The following is a 26662-nucleotide window of genomic DNA, read 5'->3' as shown; positions in this document are numbered from 1 at the left end:
ATGACATACTGATATTCGGAACCAACCTCAAAGTCATTGAGGAGGTCAAGTCATTTCTATCTAAGAACTTTGAGATGAAAGACCTTGGTGTGGCTGATGTTATCTTAAACATCAAGCTACTGAGAGAAAATGAGGGTGGGATTACACTTCTGCAATCCCATTATGTTGAGAAGGTGTTGAGCCGTTTTGGATACTTGGACTGCAAAGCATCTCAAACACCATATGATCCTAGTGTGTTGGTTCGAAAGTTCGAAGGCACGGCTAAGGATCAGCTGAGATACTCTCAAATCATTGGTTCACTCATGTATCTAGCGAGCGCAACGAGGCCTGACATCGCGTTTGCTGTGAGCAAACTGAGCCGGTTTGTTTCCAACCCGGGTGATGTGCATTGGCATGCTATTGAGAGAGTTATGCGCTATCTGAAGGGTACTATGAACTATGGACTTCACTATACGGGATACCCGTCGGTACTTGAAGGGTATAGTGATGCGAATTGGATCTCTGATGCTGATGAGATGAAGGCCACGACTGGGTATATGTTTACTCTTGGAGGTGGCACTGTTTTCTGGAAGTCTTGCAAGCAAACGATCTTAACGAGATCGACAATGGAAGCAGAATTAACAGCATTAGACACATCTAGTGTCGAAGCAGGATGGCTTCGAGATCTTTTGATGGACTTGCCATTGGTTGATAAACCGGTTCCGGCTATCCTTATGAACTGTGACAATCAGACTGTGATCACCAAGGTGAAGAGTTCAAAGGACAACATGAAGTCCAACAAACACATAAGAATGAGATTAAAAGCTGTCAGAAAATTAAGAAACTCCGGGGTGATAGCGTTGGAGTATGTCCATACGGCTAAGAATCTGGCAGATCCCTTTACAAAAGGGCTATCACGTGTTGTGATAGATAATGCATCGAGGGAGATGGGCATGAGACCCACATGAGTTGCCATGGTGGTAATCCAACCTATGTGATCGGAGATCCCGTGAAGTAGGACCTGGAAAAACAAGCCAGTGGTGAACTGAGGAGAGTAACTATACTAACCCACTCCATTGGAGATGCCATACTTTCGATACTGTATGGTAGAATGACTACTGTCTTAATGTGTTCCGAAGCTTATGAAAGCAAGATGCTATCCTACAGAGCGATCTTTGGAGGAACACACCTATATGAGCCCGACTGCTGGTCACAGTCTATGAGATTGGGGTGATCTCTAGTAAGCTCATGAATAGGCCAGGAGTGTGACTTATATGCTCCACCCGAGGGGTCAGCCTTCGGCAGCCTAGTACTAGTAAGACATGTGGTGAAGCTTCTTTACGCCAAACTGACAATTCAAGGCTTAGTCCATTGTTCAATTGTGAAGAAGTGTAGCTGCTTGCTCTAGGTGAAGTTCAACCTTAACAGGTCTTCACTGAAACACTCATATATCGAAACAGTAATTGGAACAGAGGACACAATGGGCCTCGAGATCTGGTGGGGGATGTTGAAATATGGGGTGGGCTCTAGGCCCATCCAACAATTTCAGAAAAATCTCTAAGGGCCCATGTGGGTTTATTGGCACTAGGTGTAGTGGGAAGTTTAGTCCCACCCCGCTAGTGGAGAAGGAGTTGGACCTCTTTATAATGGATTGTCTTCTACATGCTATTGGAGCTTTAAAAGAGAAGAGGCCCTCGCGCACTCCTCTTCCTCCGCCCGCCTCGCCACGCCACGCCACGACGCGCCGCGGGTTGCGGGGTTGAGCCGAGTCGAGCTCACACCTACGCGCTTATTTTTGCCAGTCACTAACGGAGAGTTCTCTGACAGCTGGGCCACGATCGGAGACGTCGGATCGTGGGCTGTCACGGACTCGGACGTGGGTCGAGCCCACGTCTCTCCACGCGGCTGCGCCTATATAAGTGTGCGGTGTCTCCTAACCCTAGCCGCCACGAACAGATCACATCTGCTCACGCGCACTGCCCACCGTCGTTCCTTTGCTGCCGCCGCCGGTGACTCCATCCCGTCCGCCGCGTACACGGTCGACAGGAGAGCAAGTCTCCGAAACCCCGTCCCTCTGGTTCCTGTACGGGAGAGGGGCGAATAGGTTTTTGGGAAGCGACTACGCAACTGCTCGCTGTTCGTCTACTTACTCTACGTCTGCGTCGCCCTCATCATCACCATGTCCACCGACGCCGAACGTGCCGCCGCCGAGAAGCTTGAGGCCGACAAGAAGGCCGCCGCTGCTGCCGCCACCGCCGCGGCGGCTTCTGCATGGCCTACTGGAGGGTATAACGTGCATATCCCTCTCATGATTATTTCCGTATTAGCAGTACTAGCATTATGTGAAGATCTGTCTACTGTTTGCGTAGTACGTGCTCGTTTAGATCAGTATCAGTATGTTGCTAATTCTGTCAATGCCATGCTAGTCATCTATTTATGAATTAAATTAGTCAAAAAATTGCGTGTTTACTCAACAGTTATGAAAGTTGGTTATCTTTTAAAATGTATTCTTGCGGTTTTTATTTTCTTTGGTCTTACTTTTCTAGTCAAAATTTGGTGATGTATTTTCATGTATGAAAAATCAATGATGAAAAAAAGATATGTGCTTGGAAAGAAAAATGTACTCTGACGGGATGCGGTCAGGATGCGGCCACCGCATCCCAGAAATGTCCGGACACAACCCCATTACCTTACCCAAACGGACAGAATCTGAGCTAAACGGACGTCCGTTTCGGGTGGTGCGCTGGAGTTGGTATAGGACTGCGCTGCGCGTACGCGCCTTGGCCTTGATCCATCGTAGCGTGGCGTGATACATGTGAGGAATTTTCCAAATATCCAACATATATGCAGTACTATATGGACACGTACGTCTCCGTCGCCACGTTTCGATTGGAAGTAACGGAGACAGGTTGGCGGTCGGTCGTACTACTACAGACGATGTTAGGATCTCGAGTATCACATGGTACGCTAGTACACGTACTACGCTTGCTTGGTGGTGAGTGGTTGCATCTTGCTGTCGCAGAGCAGCAGCAGTAGGTAGTACGGGCACTGATTATTATCTGAGCTTTGACATGACATAACCAATGCTTGAAAATGATGCCGTGGCGTCGACTCATCAGTTCCCATTTTCCCGGTGACAATTATCATGCTTGATTTATCCGGCAAAAGAAAAGGAGAGCATGCTTGATTCGTGCAAAATTCTGGTCTGTGTACTCCGACCAGCTCGGCCTCGGTCGGTCAATCAACTTGTGCGACAACTAGACGTCAATTCCCTGTGGCAGTGCGGGGGCCGAATGTGGGCCAACCTGGTTTTGGGGTAGGTGTCACATACATAAATGCATTTGTGTACCATGTGGCCATCCTGTTCCTCCTGTATCTGGACCGCTGACTTATCCCATGACCATCGGGCCATCGGGGAGATACGATACGATGCCGAGAATCGACACGAGGCGTGGCCACCGGCGGCACCGGAGATCGAGATGGACGCAGCAGCAAGCAGCAACGGCCGGCGTGCCGCGACCACCTCCTGAAGTCAGTCCTGATACCCGACCCCGGCGGCACTAATCCCAGCCGGCAAGCACCAGCGGTGCAAGGCAAGCAGACAAGTGCTCATCAGCACAAGGCAAGAACTGCATATGCATGTGTAGTTTCCTTCCACTCCATATGATCTCCCCTCGTATGTGCATGCATCTACCAACGACCACGTACGGCCGGGGCACGTCCTGCCCTACCACGTGCCCCGGGGCCATACATACATAGCCACCATATATCATGAAATGAAATAAACAAGAGCACATACAGGAGCCGCCTTTCAATCAGAAAAAGATAACAGCAGCCACAGTCGGCGTTCGTGGACGTGACGGCGCCCGATTGGCTTCCACCCGGTGGTTGAGGCGCAGGGCAGGAGTACTACATAAAATTCGCCCGACCAGTCACTCAAATCAAACCAAATGCGCCAAATATACTCGCTCGGATTGGCAGAGCGAGGCGAGGTGGCGCTGGGCCGTCCACTCTGTCCGGAGGATGTGGACGCCCGCCCACGTCCACCTCAACGCTCGACCGATCGGAGAAGAATGCAAGTCGAATATGACCCCCCCCCCCCCCCCCCCCCCCCCATCGGGCATCGATCACCAAATCCGTGACAAGATCCGGGCGTGATCGGAACTGAATGTGATACACCGTCCAATTGCTGCTGGAGAAGAGCCGCGAGCCCATGTTCTGATGCTCAGCCGTCATGAATTCCATTCTATTTACTGTTTTCGATTTTACCCGTACGTACGTGCTTGTGCGGGCATCCAGTAGATCGGAACCATCGCGACCTTTACTGCTGGACGATGTGCGCAGCTGGGCGGACAGGATTTATGTATGTGCTCAGTGTGGTCTGTTTTCGCACCAATGCCCGGCAAGTACCCCGCTACGTACCAAATCCGAAACGGACAGCAGCATCCTCCCACCAGCACGTACTTACTTACGAGCATAGTAAAATGAATGTCACGCAACAACGTGCCGTCTTCGGCAACGGGCAGGTGGGGACACATATTACTAGCAGTAGTGTAACTACTCCCGTGAGGCCGTGTGTTTGTATGGGGCTAGAAAATCTCCTCGAATCACAGCTGCTCCGAAGGCGCGCAGTGGATCGGATTGGTTCGTTTCCCTCCCAAATAATGGACTAGTTAAATCGGAGTGGCACGCTTGGATGACGCGATCGACAGCGGTCACTCCAACCATGTTACTCCCCCCGGCCCGGGCCAGCCGATGATTTGACCCCGTTCTTATTCATCCGTAATCGTCACTTCTTTTTATATTTCGTTGGGTCGACGTAATCGTCCCTGGTGCTACGTCAATTCAAAATGTGGACATGTATGATTAGAGTTGGTTGAGTTGAGACTCACAAGGCAAGGCGGCACGAATGTTCAATTTAGAATTGGCATGTGTCGCTGTGCATTGATGCGAGCCGCGGCTGCTACAGGGCATTGGCTATTCGCTCTCCGCGACCGTCAGGGAACGTTTTTCTATCCGTGGAGGGCTTTTTATTGGACCCCCGGGGCTGGGCGACAGTGAGACTCAAGGGATTGTACTGCCTAAAACAATTGAAGATCCTTCACTCAAAATTTGAGCTGCTTAGCAATTAAAGACCTCGAAAATACACCTTGAAACATGGGTGCACATGTACCCGAATTGCAAAAAAGAGAGTAAAAAATAACTTTTGTGACATTCTGAACGAATAAAAACAAAACAAAGACTATATTAAGCTTTCTATTCACACAGTTCATGGTTCCAATTTTGTCCCTTTTGCCAACATTACGAGAAGTCAGTTTGTCGTGGAACTTTAGACGTGAATGATACACTTAGATGATGCTTGTTCCGGTAAAAGTTTCACAATTTTTATTTTTATTTTTACTTTTTTTGCGCTTAATCAGGTGCACTTGCACCCAAATTCCAAAAATTTGTTTAAGACCTTCAAAGGACAATTGAAAATCTTCAAACTACCCATTAGACTTGAAACTTCGAACCGGCAATTGTATCCTTACATAACATTGAAGGAAATATGCCCTAGAGGCAACAATAAAGTTATTATTTATTTCCTTATATCATGATAAATGTTTATTATTCATGCTAGAATTGTATTAACCGGAAACATGATACATGTGTGAATACATACACAAACAGAGTGTCACTAGTATGCCTCTACTTGACTAGTTCGTTGATCAAAGATGGTTATGTTTCCTAGCCATAGACATGAGTTGTCATTTGATTAACGGGATCACATCATTAGGAGAATGATGTGATTGACTTGACCCATTCCGTTAGCTTAGCACTCGATCGTTTAGTATGTTGCTATTGCTTTCTTCATGACTTATACATGTTCCTATGACTATGAGATTATGCAACTCCCGTTTACCGGAGGAACACTTTGTGTGCTACCAAACGTCACAACGTAACTGGGTGATTATAAAGGTGCTCTACAGGTGTCTCCGAAGGTACTTGTTGGGTTGGCGTATTTCGAGATTAGGATTTGTCACTCCGATTGTCGGAGAGGTATCTCTGGGCCCTCTCGGTAATGCACATCACTTAAGCCTTGCAAGCATTGCAACTAATGAGTTTGTTGCGAGATGATGTATTACGGAACGAGTAAAGAGACTTGCCGGTAACGAGATTGAACTAGGTATTGAGATACCGACGATCAAATCTCGGGCAAGTAACATACCGATGACAAAGGGAACAACGTATGTTGTTATGCGGTCTGACCGATAAAGATCTTCGTAGAATATGTGGGAGCCAATATGAGCATCCAGGTTCCGCTATTGGTTATTGACCGGAGACGTGTCTCGGTCATGTCTACATAGTTCTCGAACCCGTAGGGTCCGCACGCTTAACGTTGCGATGACAGTTATATTATGAGTTTATATGTTTTGATGTACCGAAGGTTGTTCGGAGTCCCGGATGTGATCACGGACATGACGAGGAGTCTCAAAATGGTCGAAACATAAAGATTGATATATTGGACGACTATATTCGGACACCGGAAGTGTTCCGGGTGATTTCGAAAAAAACCGGAGTGCCGGAGGGTTAATGGGCCTTATGGGCCTTAGTGGAGAGAGAGAGAGGGGCAGCCAGGAGGGGCCGCGCGCCCCCTCCCCCTCTGGTCCAAATTGGACTAGGAGAGGGGGGGCGGCGCCCCCCCTTTCCTTCTCCCTCTCCCCCTTCCTTTCCCCATCCTAGTAGGAGTAGGAAAGAGGGGAGTCCTACTCCTACTAGGAGGAGGACTCCTCCTCCTGGCGCGCCAACAAGGGCCGGCCGGCCTCCCCCTTGCTCCTTTATATACGGGGGCAGGGGGCACCCCATAGACACAACAATTGATCTATTGATCTCTTAGCCGTGTGCGGTGCCCCCCTCCACCATATTACACCTCGATAATATCGTAGCGGTGCTTAGGCGAAGCCCTGCGTCGGTAGAACATCATCATCGTCACCACGCCGTCGTGCTGACAAAAACTCTCCCTCAACACTCGGTTGGATCGGAGTTCGAGGGACGTCATCGAGCTGAACGTGTGTTGAACTCGGAGGTGCCGTACGTTCGGTACTTGATCGGTCGGATCGTGAAGACGTACGACTACATCAACCGCGTTGTGTTAACGCTTCCGCTATCGGTCTACGAGGGTACGTAGACAACATTCTCCCCTCTCCTTGCTATGCATCACCATGATCTTGCGTGTTCGTAGGAATTTTTTTGAAATTACTACGTTCCCCAACAGTGGCATCCGAGCCTGGTTTTATGCGTTGATGTTATGCACGAGTAGAACACAAGTGAGTTGTGGGCGATATAAGTCATACTGCTTACCAGCATGTCATACGTTGGTTCGACGGTATTGTGAGATGAAGCGGCCCGGACCGACATTACGCGTACGCTTACGCGAGACTGGTTTCACCGTTGCAAGCACTCGTTGCTTAAAGGTGACCGGCGGGTGTCTGTCTCTCTCACTTTAGTTGAACCGAGTGTGGCTACGCCGGGTCCTTGCGAAGGTTAAAACAGCACCAACTTGACAAACTATCGTTGTGGTTTTGATGCGTAGGTAAGAACGGTTCTTGCTAAGCCTGTAGAAGCCACGTAAAACTTGCAACAACAAAGTAGAGGACGTCTAACTTGTTTTTGCAGGGCATGTTGTGATGTGATATGATCAAGACATGATACTGAATTTTATTGTATGAGATGATCATGTTTTGTAACCAAGTTATCGGCAACTGGCAGGAGCCATATGGTTGGCGCTTTATTGTATGCAATGCAATCGCCCTGTAATGCTTTACTTTATCACTAAGCGGTAGCTATAGTCGTAGAAGCATAAGATTGGCGAGACGACAATGATGCTACGATGGAGATCAAGGTGTCGCGCCGGTGACGATGGTGATCATGACGGTGCTTCGGAGATGGAGATCACAAGCACAAGATGATGATGGCCATATCATATCACTTATATTGATTGCATGTGATGTTTATCTTTTATGCATCTTATCTTGCTTTGATTAACGGTAGCATTATAAGATGATCCCTCACTAAATTATCAAAGTATAAGTGTTCTCCCTGAGTATGCACCGTTGCGAAAGTTCTTCGTGCTGAGACACCACGTGATGATCGGGTGTGATAGGCTCTACGTTCAAATACAACGGGTGCAAAACAGTTGCACACGCGGAATACTCAGGTTAAACTTGACGAGCCTAGCTATAACAGATATGGCCTCAGAACACGGAGACCGAAAGGTCGAGCGTGAATCATATAGTAGATATGATCAACATAGTGATGTTCACCATTGAAACTACTCCATCTCACGTGATGATCGGACATGGTTTAGTTGATATGGATCACGTGATCACTTAGAGGATTAGAGGGATGTCTATCTAAGTGGGAGTTCTTAAGTAATATGATTAATTGAACTTAAATTTATCATGAACTTAGTCCTGATAGTATTTTGCAAATTATGTTGTAGATAAATAGCTCGCGTTGTTGCTTCCCTGTGTTTATTTTTGATATGTTCCTAGAGAAAAATTATGTTGAAAGATGTTAGTAGCAAAGATGCGGATTGGATCCGTGATCTGAGGATTATCCTCATTGCTGCACAGAAGTATTATGTCCTTGATGCACCGCTAGGTGACAGACCTATTGCAGGAGCAGATGCAGACGTTATGAACGTTTAGCTAGCTCAATATGATGACTACTTGATAGTTTAGTGCACCATGCTTAACAGCTTAGAATCGGGACTTCAAAGACGTTTTGAACGTCATGGACCATATGAGATGTTCCAGGTGTTGAAGTTAATATTTCAAGCAAATACCCGAGTTGAGAGATATGAAGTCTCCAACAAGTTCTATAGCTAAAAGATGGAGGAGAATAGCTCAAGCAGTGAGCATGTGCTCAGATTGTCTGGGTACTACAATCGCTTGAATCAAGTGGGAGTTAATCTTCCAGATAAAATAGTGATTGACAGAATTCTCTAGTCACCATCACCAAGTTAGTAGAACTTCGTGATGAACTATAGTATGCAAGGGATGACGAAAGTAATTCCCGAGCTCTTCGTGATGCTGATCCACGAAGGTAGAAATCAAGAAAAACATCAAGTGTTGATGGTTGACGAGACCACTAGTTTCTAGAAAAGGGCAAAGGGAAGAAGGGGAACTTCAAGAAGACCGGCAAGCAAGTTGCTGCTCAAGTGAAGAAGCCTAAGTCTGGTCCTAAGCCTGAGACTAAGTGCTTCTACTGCAAAGGGACTGGTCACTGGAAGCGTAACTACCCCAAGTATTTGGTGGATAAGAAGGATGGCAAAGTGAACAAAGGTATATTGGATATACATGTTATTGATGTATACTTTACTAGTGTTTATAGCAACCCCTCGGCATTTGATACTGGTTCAGTTGCTAAGAGTAGTAACTCGAAACGGGAGTTGCAGAATAAACAGAGACTAGTAAAAGGCGAGGTGACGATGTGTGTTGGAAGTAATTCCAAGATTAATATGATCATCATCGCACACTCCCTATACTTTCGGGATTAGTGTTGAAACTAAATAAGTGTTATTTGGTGTTTGCGTTGAGCATGAATATGATTTGATCATGTTTGTTGCAATACGGTTATTCATTTAAATTAGAGAATAATTGTTGTTCTATTTACATGAATAAAACCTTCTATGGTCATACACCCAATAAAATGGTTTGTTGGATCTCGATCGTAGTGATACACATATTCATAATAATGAAGCCAAAAGATGCAAAGTTAATAATGATAGTGCAACTTATTTGTGGCACTGCCGTTTAGGTCATATTGGTGTAAAGCGCATGAAGAAACTCCATGCTGATGGGATTTTGGAATCACTTGATTATGAATCACTTGATGGTTGCGAACCATGCCTTATGGGCAAGATGACTAAAACACCGTTCTCCGGAACTATGGAGAGAGCAACAGATTTGTTGGAAATCATACATACAGATGTATGTGGTCCGATGAATATTGAGGCTCGTGGCGGATATCGTTATTTTCTGACCTTCACAGATGATTTGAGCAGATATGGGTATATCTACTTGATGAAACACAAGTCTGAAACATTTGAAAAGTTCAAAGAATTTCAGAGTGAATTGGAGAATCATCGTAACAAGAAAGTAAAAGTTTCTACGATATGATCGCAGAGGTAAAATATTTGAGTTACGAGTTTGGCCTTCAATTAAAACAATGTGGAATAGTTTCACAAATTCGTGCCACCTGGAACACCACATCATAATGGTGTGTCCGAACGTCATAACCGTACTTTATTGGATATAGTGCAATCTATGATATTTCTTACCGATTTACCACTATCGTTTTGGGATTATGCATTAAGACAGCTGCATTCACGTTAAATAGGGCACCATCAAAATCCGTTGAGACGACGCCTTATGAACTGTGGTTTGGCAAGAAACCAAAGTTGTCGTTTCTTAAAGTTTGGGGCTGGGATGCTTATGTGAAAAAACTTCAACCTGATAAGCTCGAACCCAAATCGGAGAAATGTGTCTTCATAGGATACCCAAAGGAAAATGTTGGGTACACTTTCTATCACAAATCCGAAGGCAAAAAACTTTTGTTGCTAAATTCAGAATTTTTCTGGAGAAGGAGTTTATCTCGAAAGAAGTGAATGGAGGAAAGTAGAACTTGATGAGGTAACTGTACCTGCTCCCTTATTGGAAAGTAGTTCATCACAGAAATCTGTTCCTGTGACTCCTACACCAATTAGTGAGGAAGCTAATGATGATGATCATGTAACTTTAGATCAAGTTACTACCGAACCTCGTAGGTCAACCAGAATGAAATCCACACCAGAGTGGTACGGTAATCCTGTTCTGGAGGTTATGTTACTAGACCATGACGAACCTACGAACTATGAAGAAGTGGTGAGCCCAGATTCCGCAAAATGGCTTGAGGCCATGAAATCTGAGATGAGATCCATGTATGAGAACAAAGTATGGACTTTGATTGACTTGCCCAATGATCGGCGAGCCATTGAGATTAAATGGATCTTCAAGAGGAAGACGGACGCTGATAGTAGTGTTACTATCTACAAAGCTAGAATTGTCGCAAAAGGTTTTCGACAAGTTTAAGGTGTTGACTACGATGAGAGTTTCTCACTCGTATCTATGCTTAAGTCTGTCCGAATCATGTTAGCAATTGCCGCATTTTATGAAATCTGGCAAATGGATAAACAAAAACTGTATTCCTTAATGGATTTATTAAAGAAGAGTTGTATATGATGCAACCAGAAGGTTTTGTCAATCCTAAAGGTGCTAACCAAATATGCAAGCTCCAGCGATCCATCTATGGACTGGTGCAAGTATCTCGGAGTTGGAATATACGCTTTGATAAGCTGATCAAAGGATATAGTTTTATACAGACTTGCGGTGAAGCCTGTATTTACAAGAAAGTGAGTGCGAGCACTACCACATTTCTGATAAGTATATGTGAATGACATATTGTTGATCGAAAATAATGTAGAATTATTCTGCAAAGCATAAAGGAGTGTTTGAAAGGAGTTTTTCAAAGAAAGACCTCGGTGAAGCTGCTTACATATTGAGCATCAAGATCTATAGAGATAGATCAAGACGCTTGATAAGTTTTTTCAATGAGTACATACCTTAACAAGATTTTGAAGTGGTTCAAAATGGAACAGTCAAAGAAAGAGTTTCTTGCCTGTGTTACAAGGTGTGAACTTGAGTAAGACTCAAAGCCCGACCACGACAGAAGATAGAAAAAGAATGAAAGTCATTCCCTATGCCTCGGCCATAGGTTCTATAAAGTATGCCATGCTGTGTACCAGATCTATTGTATACCCTACACTGATTTTGGCAAGGGAGTACAATAGTGATCTAGGAGTAGATCACTGGACAGCGGTCAAAATTATTCTTAGTGGAATAAGGATATGTTTCTCGATTATGGAGGTGACAAAAGGTTCGTCGTAAAGGGTACGTCGATGCAAGTTTTGACACTAATCTAGATGACTCTAAGTCTCGGTCTAGATACATATTGAAAGTGGGAGCAATTAGCTAGAGTAGCTCCGTGCAGAGCATTGTAGACATAGAAATTTGCAAAATACTTACGGATCTGAATGTGACAGACCCGTTGACTAAAATTATCTCACAAGCAAAACATAATCACACCTTAGTACTCTTTGGGTGTTAATCACATAGCGATGTGAACTAGATTATTGACTCTAGTAAACCCTTTGGGTGTTGGTCACATGACGATGTGAATTATGGGTGTTAATCACATGGTGATGTGAACTATTGATGTTAAATCACATGGCGGTGTGAACTAGATTATTGACTGTAGTGCAAGTGGGAGACTGAAGGAAATATGCCCTAGTGGCAATAATAAAGTTATTATTTATTTCCTTATATCATGATAAATGTTTATTATTCATGCTAGAATTGTATTAACCGGAAACATGATACATGTGTGAATACATAGACAGACAGAGTGTCACTAGTATGCCTCTACTTGACTAGTTCGTTGATCAAAGATGGTTATGTTTCCTAGCCATAGACATGAGGTGTCATTTGATTAACGGGATCACATCATTAGGAGAATGATGTGATTGACTTGACCCATTACGTTAGCTTAGCACTCGATCGTTTAGTATGTTGCTATTGCTTTCTTCATGACTTATACATGTTCCTATGACTATGAGATTATGCAACTCCCGTTTACCGGAGGAACACTTTGTGTGCTACCAAACGTCACAACGTAACTGGGTGATTATAAAGGTGCTCTACAGGTGTCTCCGAAGGTACTTGTTGGGTTGGCGTATTTCGAGATTAGGATTTGTCACTCCGATTGTCGGAGAGGTATCTCTGGGCCCTCTCGATAATGCACATCACTTAAGCCTTGCAAGCATTGCAACTAATGAGTTTGTTGCGAGATGATGTATTACGGAACGAGTAAAGAGACTTGCCGGTAACGAGATTGAACTAGGTATTGAGATACCGACGATCGAATCTCGGGCAAGTAACATACCGATGACAAAGGGAACAACGTATGTTGTTATGCGGTCTGACCGATAGAGATCTTCGTAGAATATGTGGGAGCCAATATGAGCATCCAGGTTCCGCTATTGGTTATTGACCGGAGACGTGTCTCGGTCATGTCTACATAGTTCTCGAACCCGTAGGGTCCGCACGCTTAACGTTACGATGACAGTTATATTATGAGTTTATATGTTTTGATGTACCGAAGGTTGTTCGGAGTCCCGGATGTGATCACGGACATGACGAGGAGTCTCGAAATGGTCGAAACATAAATATTGATATATTGGACGACTATATTCGGACACCGAAAGTGTTCCGGGTGATTTCGGAGAAACCGGAGTGCCGGAGGGTTACCGGAACCCCCCCGGGAGAAGTAATGGGCCTTATGGGCCTTAGTGGAGAGAGAGAGGGGCAGCCAGGAGGGGCCGCGCGCCCCCTCCCCCTCTGGTCCGAATTGGACTAGGAGAGGGGGGGGGCGGCGGCCCCCTTTCCTTCTCCCTCTCCCCCTTCCTTTCCCCCTCCTAGTAGGAGTAGGAAAGAGGGGAGTCCTACTCCTACTAGGAGGAGGACTCCTCCTCCTGGCGCGCCAACAAGGGCCGGCCGGCCGCCCCCTTGCTCCTTTATATATGGGGGCAGGGGGGCATCCCATAGACACAACAATTGATCTATTGATCTCTTAGCCGTGTGCGGTGCCCCCCTCCACCATATTACACCTCGATAATATCGTAGCGGTGCTTAGGCGAAGCCCTGCGTCGATAGAACATCATCATTGTCACCACGCCGTCGTGCTGACAAAAACTCTCCCTCAACACTCGGCTGGATCGGAGTTCGAGGGACGTCATCGAGCTGAACGTGTGCTGAACTCGGAGGTGTCGTACGTTCGGTACTTGATCGGTCGGATCGTGAAGACGTACGACTACATCAATCGCGTTGTGTTAACGCTTCCGCTATCGGTCTACGAGGGTACGTGGACAACATTCTCCCCTCTCGTTGCTATGCATCACCATGATCTTGCGTGTTCGTAGGAATTTTTTTGAAATTACTACGTCCCCAACAAACATAAAACTGCACACTTTGCTTATAAGCACGGAAGGCTCAAACTGATTAGTTAATTGGTCAAGACATTTCCCCTGCAAAAATAATCAACTAATCTAGGAAAACTCTTTATGTGTACTCCAAAGGGGGCCATTGCCCCCCCCCCCCCACCTACTCTAGGAAAACTCTTAAGTGTACTCCTAATGTTATTAGGCTTGAATATCAATGCTTTCTTTTTCTTTTTTGAGGACCATGGAGATACTTAACCCATGGGTGTTACAAACTCGTCTCTCATTACATTTCTAGCATCCAGAGGGACTTCAGTGAGCACATTAAAATCTCCTGTTCTCTTTGCAATAGCTGCTAGCTCATGGGCCATCTTGTTTTTGCCCCTGGTCACAACGCTAATCTCCGAACTGGAGAAGGCTTGCAAATTCTGCAAAGAGTTTGAATATATTAAAGATAAGATATGGCAACAAAGAGTTTGAATATATTAAAGGTAAGATACGGCAACATATACATGGATGGAAAGAGCGCCTCTTGTCGAAGGCAGGGAAAGAAGTGTTCCTTCCCGTTTTCAATGTACGCAATGTCATGCTTCAATCTCGCAAAGATAAAGAGATCAAATGTCACTGGATTAGAAAGGGAAAAATGACACGAGCGAAGAAGGATGGTGAACTCTGGAAAATTCACCCAATACACTTCATGCATCACCTATGATCCATTCCTTCATATGCATTTCACTTCAATTTGTTGCGCCCTAAGAATTGTCATTCGTTACAAAATTTCAATGCATATATTTTTCTCGATTACTTCATCCTTAAACCCAACCAATAATCTTAATACATTGTCTACGGAGGTGTGGAGGACTTTAAATGCCTCTGAGAGGCTGACCATCCCGTGCCCGCCTAACGCTGATTCTTTCATAAACCTGTGGTGGAAGGGTTCCTCATGAGTGCCTCCGAGCGAAACGCGAGGGAGCGCAGTGGGATCATATGATATACTTGTTCTGGAACATTAGGAACGAGAGGAACCACCACGTACGGGGAAGAGGATGACCTGCCGAGAATTGACAAACCTAGCCTTGGCGAATATTCGCTTGCACAAATCTAGTTGTTTTCTTTTTGGCGAGTAGTCTGCATGTCGTTGATGGCCGATCTGGTTCCGTGGGAACCTTGTGTAAATCATTGTAACACCATCTTTTCTTCTAATTCAAAGGCAACGATCCTGTCAATTCCTCAAAAGAAATACATTGTCTACGAAATTTTCCTTCAAATACATATCAATAAAATAATTACACAAATATGTAAAGATTGGACTTTTAGTTGAAAACACGAGTTTGTATTTTCAATTTTTGTACTAACTTTTCCAACGACGGTTAGCCTATCTTGTTACGTGCTTAGTTGTTTTACAGAAACATTGTAACACTCACGTGTCCTTTTTTTTTACTAATTTACTAATTTATGACGATTGCCATCAAAGCTCATGGCGCATCAAAAGATGCATACATAAAAACACTTCTTCAACATATACCAACTATATCTCATAACGGTACGAAACAAAGCGGCGCCTGAAGACGTGTATCGTGTGATGTATGACTCCGACAAAGACTTTCTTGGAACTGCTAGCTTCCGTAAGGGCGCCGCTCGAAAAAAGCGTTGTATGTGAAGAGAATATACTCCGGACATCGAACCTAAAAAGAGTGTGGAGAAGTGTTGTATACCTGGCCAATATACTCCGGATAACAACTTTTCTTGAATGAATCTAAAAAGAGAGCGTGCAGAAATATATGCAAGGCAGACGTCAAGCATAAGCCACCGGCTTGTGTATTACGGCACGAAAGTTACGTGGAGAGGTGAGAGACTTTCTCTCTCGTCCAGTGTTTGTTCCCTATGGCGGCTCCAGGAATTTGCAACCGGGTATTCATGTGTATTCATTTTGCCAAAATCATTGTTGTTTTTAAAAAATTGGCGCTGTTTTGCCAAAATCAACACTGTTTTGTACTTCCTCCGTTCCTAAATATTAGTCTTTGTAGAGATTTCACTATGAACTACATGCAGATGTATATAGATGTATTTTAAGTGTAGATTCATTCATTTTGCTCCGTATATAGTCTACCTAGTGGAATCTCTACAAAGACTTATATTTAGGAACGGAGGAAGTAAAAATCATGGGTATTCACGTGAAGACCCAAAAATACCCTAGCGCCGCCCCTGGTCCCTAGCAGTGTACTCCAGGTAACCCATTGTTTTTCTTTTTTCAATTTCGAGGGACCAGATAACCTATTGCTTTTTTTTTGGAACTGCCAGGTAACCTATTGCTACCGTGGAGAAGATTTGTGGAGGCAGCCAGGTTGGCGGCAACGTGTCCGGCATGAATGGCTCCCCTCAAAAAAAAAAACGGCATGAATGGTGAGCTATATTATAAAATAAAAAACAATGAGTGAAGGAAACGTTTTACTGCCTGCCATTTACGGCGCCCAGTCAAAGCAGTCCAAAAATACTCCCCGCCCCGCTGCGGCCAGTCCGTCGTGACGGAGCCCAGCAAGGAAGGCGACGCCAATTCCGCCTCCTCCTCCTTCAATTCCCATCCACCCCGCCCCGATCCCATCCCGCCTATAAGATCGCCAGGCGGAGGCGAGCGCACGCCATTTCCTTCCCACCTTCCCTCTCGCCGCCCGCCGTGCTGTGGTGCTCCTCGCCGGCCGCAGTCGTGCAGCGATTTGCTTCGCGGCGCCAGTCCAGTCTGCAGTCTGCATGGCGTCCACGGCCGCGGGCCTCTACGGCCGGCTCAACAGGACCAGCACGCGCGCGTTCCTCGCCTACGTCGCCGCCGGGGGCGTCTGCGCCGCCGTCCTCGCCTGCTTCGTCGTCTCCTCCGCCGACCCCGCCGCCGCACCCAATGGCGCGCCCCGCCTCTCCTCGCGCTCCGCGCGCGTCTGGCCCGTAAGCCGCTCGCTCGCTCTTTTGCCTTGCCATCCCCCCCGCACGCTCGTGTTGTGTTTGTCGGCTGACCTCTGTGCCGTGCGCTCCAGGATCTCGAGTTCAACTGGCGGCTCGTGGTGGCCACCGTCGTCGGCTTCCTCGGCTCCGCGTTTGGCACCGTCGGCGGCGTGGGCGGCGGCGGCATCTTCGTGCCCCTGCTCAACCTCGTCCTCGGCTTCGACACCAAGTCCGCCGCCGCGCTCTCCAAATGTAAGCCTGCTCGACTACACGTGGCACCCAGAACCAGCGCGGGCTCATGCGCCTGACACGGATCCATTTGCTCACACGCGTGGAATTCTGTCTTGCTTGCGCGCAGGCATGATCATGGGGGCGTCCGCGTCGTCGGTCTGGTACAACCTGCAGGTGTCGCACCCGACCAAGGAGGCGCCGGTGCTCGACTACAAGCTCGCGCTGCTCTTCCAGCCCATGCTCATGCTCGGGATCACCATCGGCGTCGAGCTCAGCGTCGTCTTCCCCTACTGGCTCATCACCGTCCTCATCATCATCCTCTTCGTAGGTTCGTGTCCTCGGGACCTCGCTCCATCGTGCTGCCAAAACGTGGCGTCAAGCTAGAGCTAGGCTATGACTTTTGTGCTGGCCTGCTAGATCCTTTGTGGTGTCCGGTCAGATCACTAAAATGGATGTGTTATTGGCGTGATCAACTCCTTGCAGGTACTTCCTCGCGGTCATTCTACAAAGGCATCCTCATGTGGAAGGAGGAGACAAGGATCCTGGTTAGTTTTTGTTACATTGGCTCTGCCCCTGTTAGCTGCCTTAACAGGACTGTGTTGTGACAACATCCTTTTTTTTGTGGGAATGATTGCAGATGGAGACACAGGAGCGAGAAGCCCAGTCCAAGTCATCTAGTGCCACCAGCGATGGTAATTTTTACCGAATCAAAGTTATGAGTCAATATTCATTTTTCTCATTTTTAACATGCTGTTATTAATGACTCAATATCTGCAGTGGTTCTTGACGCGAGTTATGCAGAGCCTCTCCTGCCTCAATCTAAGCCCGCTGAGAAGTCTGGCTTGGTAAGCCACAAATACCTGCTACAGTAGTTTGTATTGTTCGTTGCTAAGCAACTCTGAGGCTTTGACCTGAACATATAAATAAGAGCGATTGATTGCTGTTAGATCCACCTTTCGAAGAAACCACATGATTAGCATAGTTTTTTCTTTCGAAGGTGACATGATTAGGGAAGTTAATCAAGTCTTTTTGACGATTCTCTGGTTTAGAGAACAATTAAACCCCAAAAGTACAGCTTGTCACTATGTGCCCTAATATTTTGGTTTTCATGTTTTTTATAATTCCAGGAGACTTTGATGTTCAATTTGAGGTGGAAGCACATCCTAGTGCTACTGGCTGTTTGGTCATCTTTCCTGGTGCTGCAAATCCTTAAGGTCGCTTTCATATGCATATCAGCAGTAGTTTCGTACTTCTAATGTTGTCTAGTTGATAACCTTTACGCACTTGGCACTGATTGGATTTGATAATGACATCGGTAGTTTGTCTCCCCCTTTTCCCCATAAGTATAGTAGCAAAGCACATCCGGATAAGGTTACATATGCTGATTGCGGACTGTTCATGGTCAATAGTTCTTGAGCACATGGTACATATGTGATTCTATTTGTCAACTGTTACTAGTTACTACTACCTTCTTCAGTGTATATTACTACCTCGTGGCACAGCGAGGTTCCTGCTGTTCTGTTGCCATTTGTGTCTTCAGTTTTTCAGACATATGTTGGCTGAAAGTTGTCACTAATTTCTGTTATTTTTCGCTTCTATGCAGAATAACTCCAAAACATGCAGTACTTTCTACTGGGTGATCAATATTCTGCAGGTGAGAGTCACACTGCAGCCTGATGTAATACTGCTTTTTAATTAACCAATTAGACCCTGTCTTGCCCTTTCACTTAAGTTGTCACAGAAACCTTGTGCTCATCATTCTGATTATGTTTGAGAACATATCATTGCAATGGGCATGCATATGTCTTTTCAAAACTCATGAAATTTTTTGGTAGACTTGCATGTTTAGACCATCTATCAGCCGCTTTTAAGTGGCCCCCTAACTTACACCAAACCTGAACTATTCTGTCGGTTGTACATTGCACAAATTAGGTGGTTGCAGTGCAACCTTTTTCTACCTGATACTATCTAACCACGTGTGTTGATTGATATAGGTCCCAGCTGCAGTAGGTGTTTTCGTGTGGAAAGCGGTTCAGCTGTGCAGGGAGAGCCGTGCTAGACGCATGAATGGTAACCTGGAGTGTGTCTGTGAGGCCAATATCGAGTGGTCACCAACACAGCTCATCTTCTGCGCCTTCTGCGGCCTCCTCGGCGGTACAGTCGGTGGTCTTCTCGGGTCTGGAGGGGGTTTCATCCTCGGCCCACTACTTCTTGAGCTAGGGTGCATCCCTCAGGTATTTGAATCATTTCATTTGTCATGGTTTCATTTCTTGCAGTTCATTCCAAATATTGTCATGCCTTCATATGTTCGCATTCGATCTTATTGTCTTGTCACGCACTGACACAAATGCGACACTTGAGAGTGTAGTTAGCCTCTCAAATAGGCATAGTACAAATGTCATGAGCGTACGTTTTATCACTAACATGATACTGAGGTACATCAATTAAGCACTGTAGTTGAGCTTTTGTGTATCCTGTGTCCTATTGTGTATAATGTATCAGTGAACAAGAGTGGGGAAGAAAGGTAATAATACAGTAGATATTTTCGTGTAGGTAGCCTGTATTTGTATCCCTACCAAAGATACCAGATCCCATGTCTGAATGAGCATTACCACGCATTACAATATTTGAGTTGGCTAATTTGATCACAGTATTATAGGCTTAAAGGATGACAAATAATGCAGTATTATTTCAGCAGGCTAAAGAAAAATATATGCTTGTGATATAATAAAACAGTTTTTTTTTACTTTGTTAAGTAGGACTGCATCGTCACATCACTCCTTTAATTTCTCAAATATTTCCATGTCAGTCTCCCCATATTCTTTATGTCAAGTATACCTCTTCGATTCAGAAGCGTTCTACTATCCTTCAGTTAGCTAGCGGTAGATATCTCCATCTGTACCAATTTATATGATTGTCAGTATTCTATAAGGCATTGAATTCAGACAAGATATGTATTTGGTGTACTGCAGTGAAGTACGACTACTATCTAGATATCCCTTTTTTTAGGAAGTACATACTAGCGAGATAAGTTTATCTGTGCCCAAGTAGATCTGACCTAAGAGGTTTTTTATAGCAACTAGGCAGTTCTTTAATACAGTAGTTTATAGTCGTTGTTTTGACATGGTCCATTCCATGATTGTCCTTGTATTTTTGTCATCAAGATTTGTCTGTTTTTGTCGTTCAGACAGTGTTTCGTGCAACGCCTTCACCAAACAGCATGTTCTCATCAGTCGCGTAGTGAATGGAGCTTAATTAGCCTTCTTCACAATCAATGCTGCTCCCCTATAATTTGCATGTGTACACGATCTTGCAATCAGCCAAATAGGCAAGCGATAGCATTTGATATTGAGCCTGGCTGTGGTGACTAGGGAGTCGTACTGAACCCCATGTGCTATTTGTTATTTACTGGCCTACATGCGATGCTTTGATGGGTGGAAGGTGTGTAGGCCAGTTTCCTTATTCGCGTAATTTTGCCAAGATCTAGATCTATTCAGATTCATTGCTGAATATGACATAAACTGGTTATTTGAATTGAAACTTGATAACCATGTTGGACAGGGCATTGTCTTGCATTGCTCATCATCTATAGATAATCTGAATATTGTTTGCAACGCCACTTCGTTTGCTCTTGTTGGTATAGGATCCTTTACTTTCCATGTTTTAATGCAAAATTTCACTGAGTTATGGCTTTGATGTGCAATAGAAAATACTCTGTACGTGGTAAAAAACATTGCAAAGAAGAATATTGTAACTTGAGCTGTTTGTTATTTACTTGTTTATACCCAGAGCTATGCGATTTTGATCACATGTCCTCTTTCTTTGTGCTGCCAGGTTGCAAGTGCAACAGCAACATTTGTCATGATGTTCTCCTCGTCTCTCTCCGTGGTCGAGTTCTACTTTCTGGGCAGGTTCCCAATTCCTTATGGTAAGTAAATACGTGGCTCCTGGATGCTGTTTAGAGATCTGGCAAGCACTAGACAGATTGATTGTTTAATAACAACTTTTGTTGTTTCCTCCTTCAGCTCTCTACTTGATCTTCATTTCCATATTGGCTGGATTCTGGGGCCAGTGCTTGGTCCGGAAGATCGTGCATGTGCTCAAGAGAGCGTCGCTGATCGTCTTCATCCTCTCCTCCGTCATCTTCGCCAGTGCTCTTACCATGGGTATTGATTATTGCTACTTCACCTTTAATTTAACCAATCGCTCACCAGCATAACTAAAATTCAGCCAAGAAAGACAATAGGTAACGGGTTTCACACAGTTTTATGGAAGATATCGGAACAAAACATTCACTATGGTACTAGTGTTACCTGTCACTTCTGCAAGTAACAGTCATCTTTACCCCGCAAAAAAAAACAGTCATCTTTGGAAGTAACTTACTTAAAATAATTTTTTCCTCGAAAAAACTTTCATAGCTTATGATTGAACAACTTAAATAAGTTTTACCTGGAAAGCCATACCCTGCTAGTTTACCTAACGACATGTTGCTTGCTCAGGTGTTGTTGGGACCGAGAAGAGCATCTCGATGATCAACAAGCACGAATACATGGGGTTCCTCAGCTTCTGCTGAGTGAACAAACCAAGCAGACGACCATCAGATTGGGGGAGAACCCAGGCCAATACCTAATTGACCTCACCTCTCCCCACTTCAGTTTCAAGGATGAAATAAAAGAAGCCGTGACGCGTGCCCGTCGTTAGCTCCTCGCTAACCTGCAAGCACCTGCCCGGCCAAGGAAATTCTCCTGGTAGTAGCAGTCTGTTGTTCGCGCGTTAGCTCCTGGCTAACCCGCGCCTAGTGTTATGGTCTTGTGGCGCCGTATGCTGGATGTTTTTTGTTTTTGTTTTTGTTTTTGGGGTCATGTGCTGGTTAGCTCCTGGTTAACCTGCAGTGAAGCATTCGTCGTAGGGTTTACGCCGATTCATTCGTGCGCTAGCTAGCCAGGCTCTTGGCTGGCTAGCTACCATGCAAACGCTGGTTGTATTGGGTGATGTAAATATATCAGCTGGTTGTATTGGTTGCTGATTTGTCTATAATAATAGCTTGTTTTGCTCCTGTCCAGCCGTGGTCCTGTATGCAAACGTTGAACTTGAAAATCCCGGCAGCGGTTCATGTGGTTTGATTCTCGCAGTCAAGGGTGATGGGCGCTACTGATTGCATCGTACTCCCTCTTTAGTCTGTAGTAGTAATATATAAGATCGTTTGGATCACGACAGAGGGAGTACCAACCAAGGAGCAATTTTCGATGTTCAGAAGACTTGGCCATGAATAAGATCAAGGGGCCGCACGTGATTCAGGTCGGGTGTACAAGGTGATGTTTGGTCAACCTCGCTTGCTCCGTTGTTGGACATGTCTGTGGCAAGGGTTTTCTTTTGTACGATGGCTAGATCGGAAGGCAATTCCGCTAAAAAAAATACCAGTAGCCTGTGATGGCTGTGAAGAAGATCGAGTAACCCATGAACACAATCAATGGAATTGGACGGCACCGGCACACCATAAATTGTTATGGATTGGATGGCGACATTGCCAGGTTGCCCACACCCACGTACACGTCACTGATTATATCTAGTACGTATATGATATACTCGTATCATATGAAATACTTAATATACACCTTCAACACCACACCGTCCAATACTTTTGTCAGGTGTAACTTTTTCTAGGATGCCAGGGATCCAAATAAAGTCTCAGTAGAAGAACGCTTTGTGCAGCAGATGGTTGTGATTTCTTACAGGACAAGTGTATCTGCAACAGCTATACAACCTAGGCTGCACCACAAGACGGAATGTTTGTGTCTCAAGTGTGCTTGCAAAGCCGTATGTTCAATTCCGACGCACAAGCTTCACAAATAAAAGCTCAGCAACCAACATGCTACTAATACTAGCCATGCGATTGCAAGCAACACAACAATAGACAAGGCAGACATTGTCACTAGTAGTTGGCATTCCAGCAGCAAAGCTTCAGAGCTGCCGAATGGGTGGTATAATGTCTCTTCCAACACAAGCTTCTTGCTCATCACATATGCCCCATGCATACCGTGATGTACCCTAGGCAAACACGAAGCAGGTCCCCACGTACCAAACTTACACAAAAAGCAGGGCACTCGCGGCGCTCATCTTGGATGGAGGTCCTACAAACTTACAGGTCATGCGAGAAGCGGCTAACAGGAGAAGAGAGAGATCACTCCAGGAGAACTTCGCCTTCGCCGATCGCTTTGTTCATGATTTTCGTCGACACGTCTTGGTCTTCTTTCTGAGCGTCGCCGCCGCCGTCTTCTTTATTGCTGGCCGGAGTGGAAGAGGTGTCGGTGTTGTTACCGCCATTGTCTCCGTCTCTAGATGTGGCCTTTTGGGCATCGGTTGAACCCGAAGCCACCGTAGTCCCATTCGGTGGAGAATTCAGCTCGGCTGATGTCAGGTCAGCTAAGAGTTGTGTTTGGTTGTTTGATGCTGCTGTTGAATTTACTGGCTGCTCATGTTGACCTTTCAAAGAGGTTGAATTACTTGTCACTGATCCAGCATAGTTGCTTGTCACATTTACTGGAGTTGGATCAGTCTTGCTTTCCGAGACCATGCTGGGAGTGCTCATGTTTGGGTTGGACGACGCATTAGATCCTGAAGCCTCGTGCTCCCCGACAGCATTGCTTCCATTCACTCCAGGACCCCGGAATGTAAATCCATTTGATAAATTGGTGGTGCCTTCAAAGATCCTATCCATGTTCTTCAGCTGTTCGTCCGGGAGAGGATTCGTGAGTTGGGCATCATGGTCCACAGAACTTGAAACGTTCTCACCTCCAGAACTCTTCTCCCTAGCCTTACGATCTTCCTCCTCCTTGTGCTCAGGTTCCTGGTTTTCATGAGGAACTGCAGTTGAAGCATCATCCACGAACAAGATCTTCTCTTGGGCATGATGGGTCAGCACATCTTGCTGCGATGACGGAGGGTCATGTGTTACAGCGCTAGAGACATCATCACCATGGAAACTCTTCTCTTGATCCTCCTGAGAGCGCTCTTTACGCTCTTCGTCCTCAAACACAGCCCTGCCGTCTGACCCTTCATCCTTGTTAGCCGAGTGCTCCCCAGGCTCAGGAAGATCCTCATCCTTGTCCAGGTCCGGCTCATCAATGGGGTCGTCATCATGCTCATCGCGCTTCATTTCTGGGTCCATCTCCTCATTCTCTTCGTCCTCAACCCGTTCATCCAGTGTTGACGAATCGGCCTCCTTTGCTGGCAGGTCTTTCCTGCCCAGTTTGATGACGCCCACCTGGCTCTGATCATCTTTATGCTCATCACCGGCTTCGTGATTGGTGGCATCATTTTCATTATATGCCGTCTTCTTCTCGTAAGAATGCTTTACTTGGTAGAGCAACCAAACAGACACAAGAACCAAAAGACTTATCTGAAGAGCTTTCTTTAGCTTCAGACCTTTCGATCTGTGGTTCCTACTAGAGCTCTGCCTCAGCATTATTAATTAGTCTATCAAGGCAACGGAGCAACCTGTTACTGAAACCCCTGAAGCCTTCCTACATGAGAAGGTCAAACAACAGATGAGTATCAACCTCGACACTGAACACCCAGGTGGGATAGAACAACATGGTAAAATACTTGAATAATTGGACAATAAACTTGTCTAGTTATAAGCCAAAATACATATCGACAAAATCATATCTATCTTGTCACAAGCAAAGAACTGAATTGTATTATAGCATGTTGGTGGTCATGGAGACAATTTGGGGACAGTGGTCACATGAAACAAGCTATGCAGTTTAGATCTGAACTACCACCTCCAACGCAGAAGTTTCCTAATCGCTACCCCCTCCGTTCCATATTAGCTGTCCCTTTGTAGTAAATCAGCGACAACTGGCATGGAACGGAGGGAGTACCAACAATCAAGCCATGTGTACCATGTAACTATCCGGGTTAATTTTCTGAAACGAAAACCAACTCCCGAGGATCATGAACAACAGCAGAGTGTGTGGTACGTTACTACTGCCACTACTCCCCCGACATAGCACTAATCAACGCCGAGACAGCTTAGGAAACAAGTAAGAGTCCCAACATTTCCACAAAACACCCAGCAGGGCACCTCTACACTCATTTGTGTTAAACCACAAGAAACAGAGGTAAATCAATTCGCTTGAAATGGCCTAAAGAAAACATGCAGAACTCGAATCACCTAACATCACAACAGTCTAAGATAATCAACGGAAAGATTTGAGCTTCGGGGAAGAAGTAATCAGAAATAAGCATAGCCTAAGTGTAGGGATTTCTTGCCCAAATCCAGGCAAGAAACCTCAAACCCCAGCTGAACCGACCACCGCACACCAACATCCTAGCGACCACAGCAGCACGAACACCCAAGAAAACACAAACAAACCGAGAGGCGCTTAAATGAGCTCAAGAACCTGCATGGGACGGCCAGGGGCGCACCGCGACTATTCAACCTTGGCATGGTAAGAACAAGGCCATGAATATCTCACCTTGGGACAGCAGCAACCAAGATGTCCGGAGCAGCAGCTGTTCTTGGTCCGGCCTCGGCCCCTCCTCCCTCCACCGCAGGAGATTTAAGGAGAAACGCGCAGGCAGGTCGAGCTGGGACCGGTCAAAATCAAGATGCTTGTTCACCTAAATCCCCCTCTCCCCCCACTAGCGCCTGAGCGGACGGATCTAAACGCGGATTGTTTGTTTGGACGAACGGGGGAGAGGGGAGGGGAGCTGGTGATTGATAAACAAATGAGGTGCGACGGTGGCGGTGAGGCGAGTGGATTTGGGTTGGGGCTGGCGCACACGGCGATTGGGGGAATGGCGGTAGGTGCTGCTGGCTGGGTAGGGCGGAGGGGGATTTATGAGGCGATGCGGACGGACGGAGCTTCGCGGTCAGACGGAGGAGAGAGGAGAGGAGAGGGGCGGTGAATTTTGGTGTGCGCCCGTCCTCTTTTTTCTTCTCTCCGGTAGTGAGTACTATAGTATTTTTTTCGTTTGTTATTTGGAGGACCTTCTTGTGTTTGCGGCTGGGGCTTTGGCAGCAAGTGGTTGGAGGTTGGGGGCAGGGAGCTTTGGAAGGCCCGTCGCAGCGCTGCCGGTTTTCCCCATGCCTCCTCCTCGCTGGTAGTACAGGTTTTGTTGCCTGTTGCGTGACAGGAAGAGGCATTTTTTTCATGTTATAATATTTTGTGTGTGATTGTGAAATGCATTTTTCTTATTTGAATTTGTGGAATATTTTTTATGCATATGTTTGTTGAGCTTGCTAGGCATGCTAGATTTTGCGAGGACCGCGAGAAATTGGGTTGGGTAGAGTTTGAAATGAGCTCGACACGCGCCTTGTGTGACAATAGCGCACACTTGTAGTGTGAGCGGGGTACCATACGTGCATTATTAGTGTAGTAGTTTACGGAGGGAGTATATTATTTTTTTGCGAGAGCGCTATTGTTGTATGAGAGA

The 26662-nt window shown here is 45.8% G+C and overlaps 2 protein-coding genes across 3 annotated transcripts; one reads left to right on the top strand and one right to left on the bottom strand.

The window, feature by feature from the left end:
- Positions 1 to 16501: 16501 nt before the first annotated feature.
- On the top strand, positions 16502 to 22277 carry LOC109732805 (sulfite exporter TauE/SafE family protein 4). The gene is made up of 12 exons (XM_020292000.4): positions 16502 to 16993; positions 17083 to 17242; positions 17349 to 17549; positions 17705 to 17766; positions 17859 to 17913; positions 17999 to 18066; positions 18349 to 18435; positions 18825 to 18875; positions 19216 to 19455; positions 21056 to 21149; positions 21247 to 21387; positions 21721 to 22277. Exons 1-12 carry the CDS (start codon positions 16805 to 16807, stop codon positions 21792 to 21794), a joined length of 1422 nt encoding a protein of 473 aa, XP_020147589.1. The 5' UTR covers positions 16502 to 16804; the 3' UTR covers positions 21795 to 22277.
- An 857-nt stretch (positions 22278 to 23134) lies between these two features.
- On the bottom strand, positions 23135 to 26312 carry LOC109732806 (uncharacterized). 2 transcript variants are annotated; one of them, XM_020292001.4, is made up of 2 exons: positions 25702 to 26312; positions 23135 to 24744 (listed from the first exon to the last, which is right to left on the bottom strand). In XM_020292001.4, the coding sequence occupies exon 2, from the start codon at positions 24684 to 24686 to the stop codon at positions 23403 to 23405; it is 1284 nt and encodes a 427-aa protein (XP_020147590.1). In that variant the 5' UTR covers positions 24687 to 24744; positions 25702 to 26312; the 3' UTR covers positions 23135 to 23402. The 2 variants fall into 2 exon arrangements, with proteins under 2 accessions (XP_020147590.1, XP_020147591.1); XM_020292002.4 differs by having other exon boundaries at positions 23135 to 24740; positions 25702 to 26181.
- Between the last annotated feature and the right edge of the window lie 350 nt (positions 26313 to 26662).

Source organism: Aegilops tauschii, chromosome 4, assembly GCF_002575655.3.
Source record: "Aegilops tauschii subsp. strangulata cultivar AL8/78 chromosome 4, Aet v6.0, whole genome shotgun sequence".
Lineage (NCBI taxonomy): Eukaryota > Viridiplantae > Streptophyta > Magnoliopsida > Poales > Poaceae > Aegilops > Aegilops tauschii.
The sequence above is the reverse complement of the archived record's forward strand: the minus strand, read 5'-3'. Positions and strand labels throughout refer to the sequence as shown.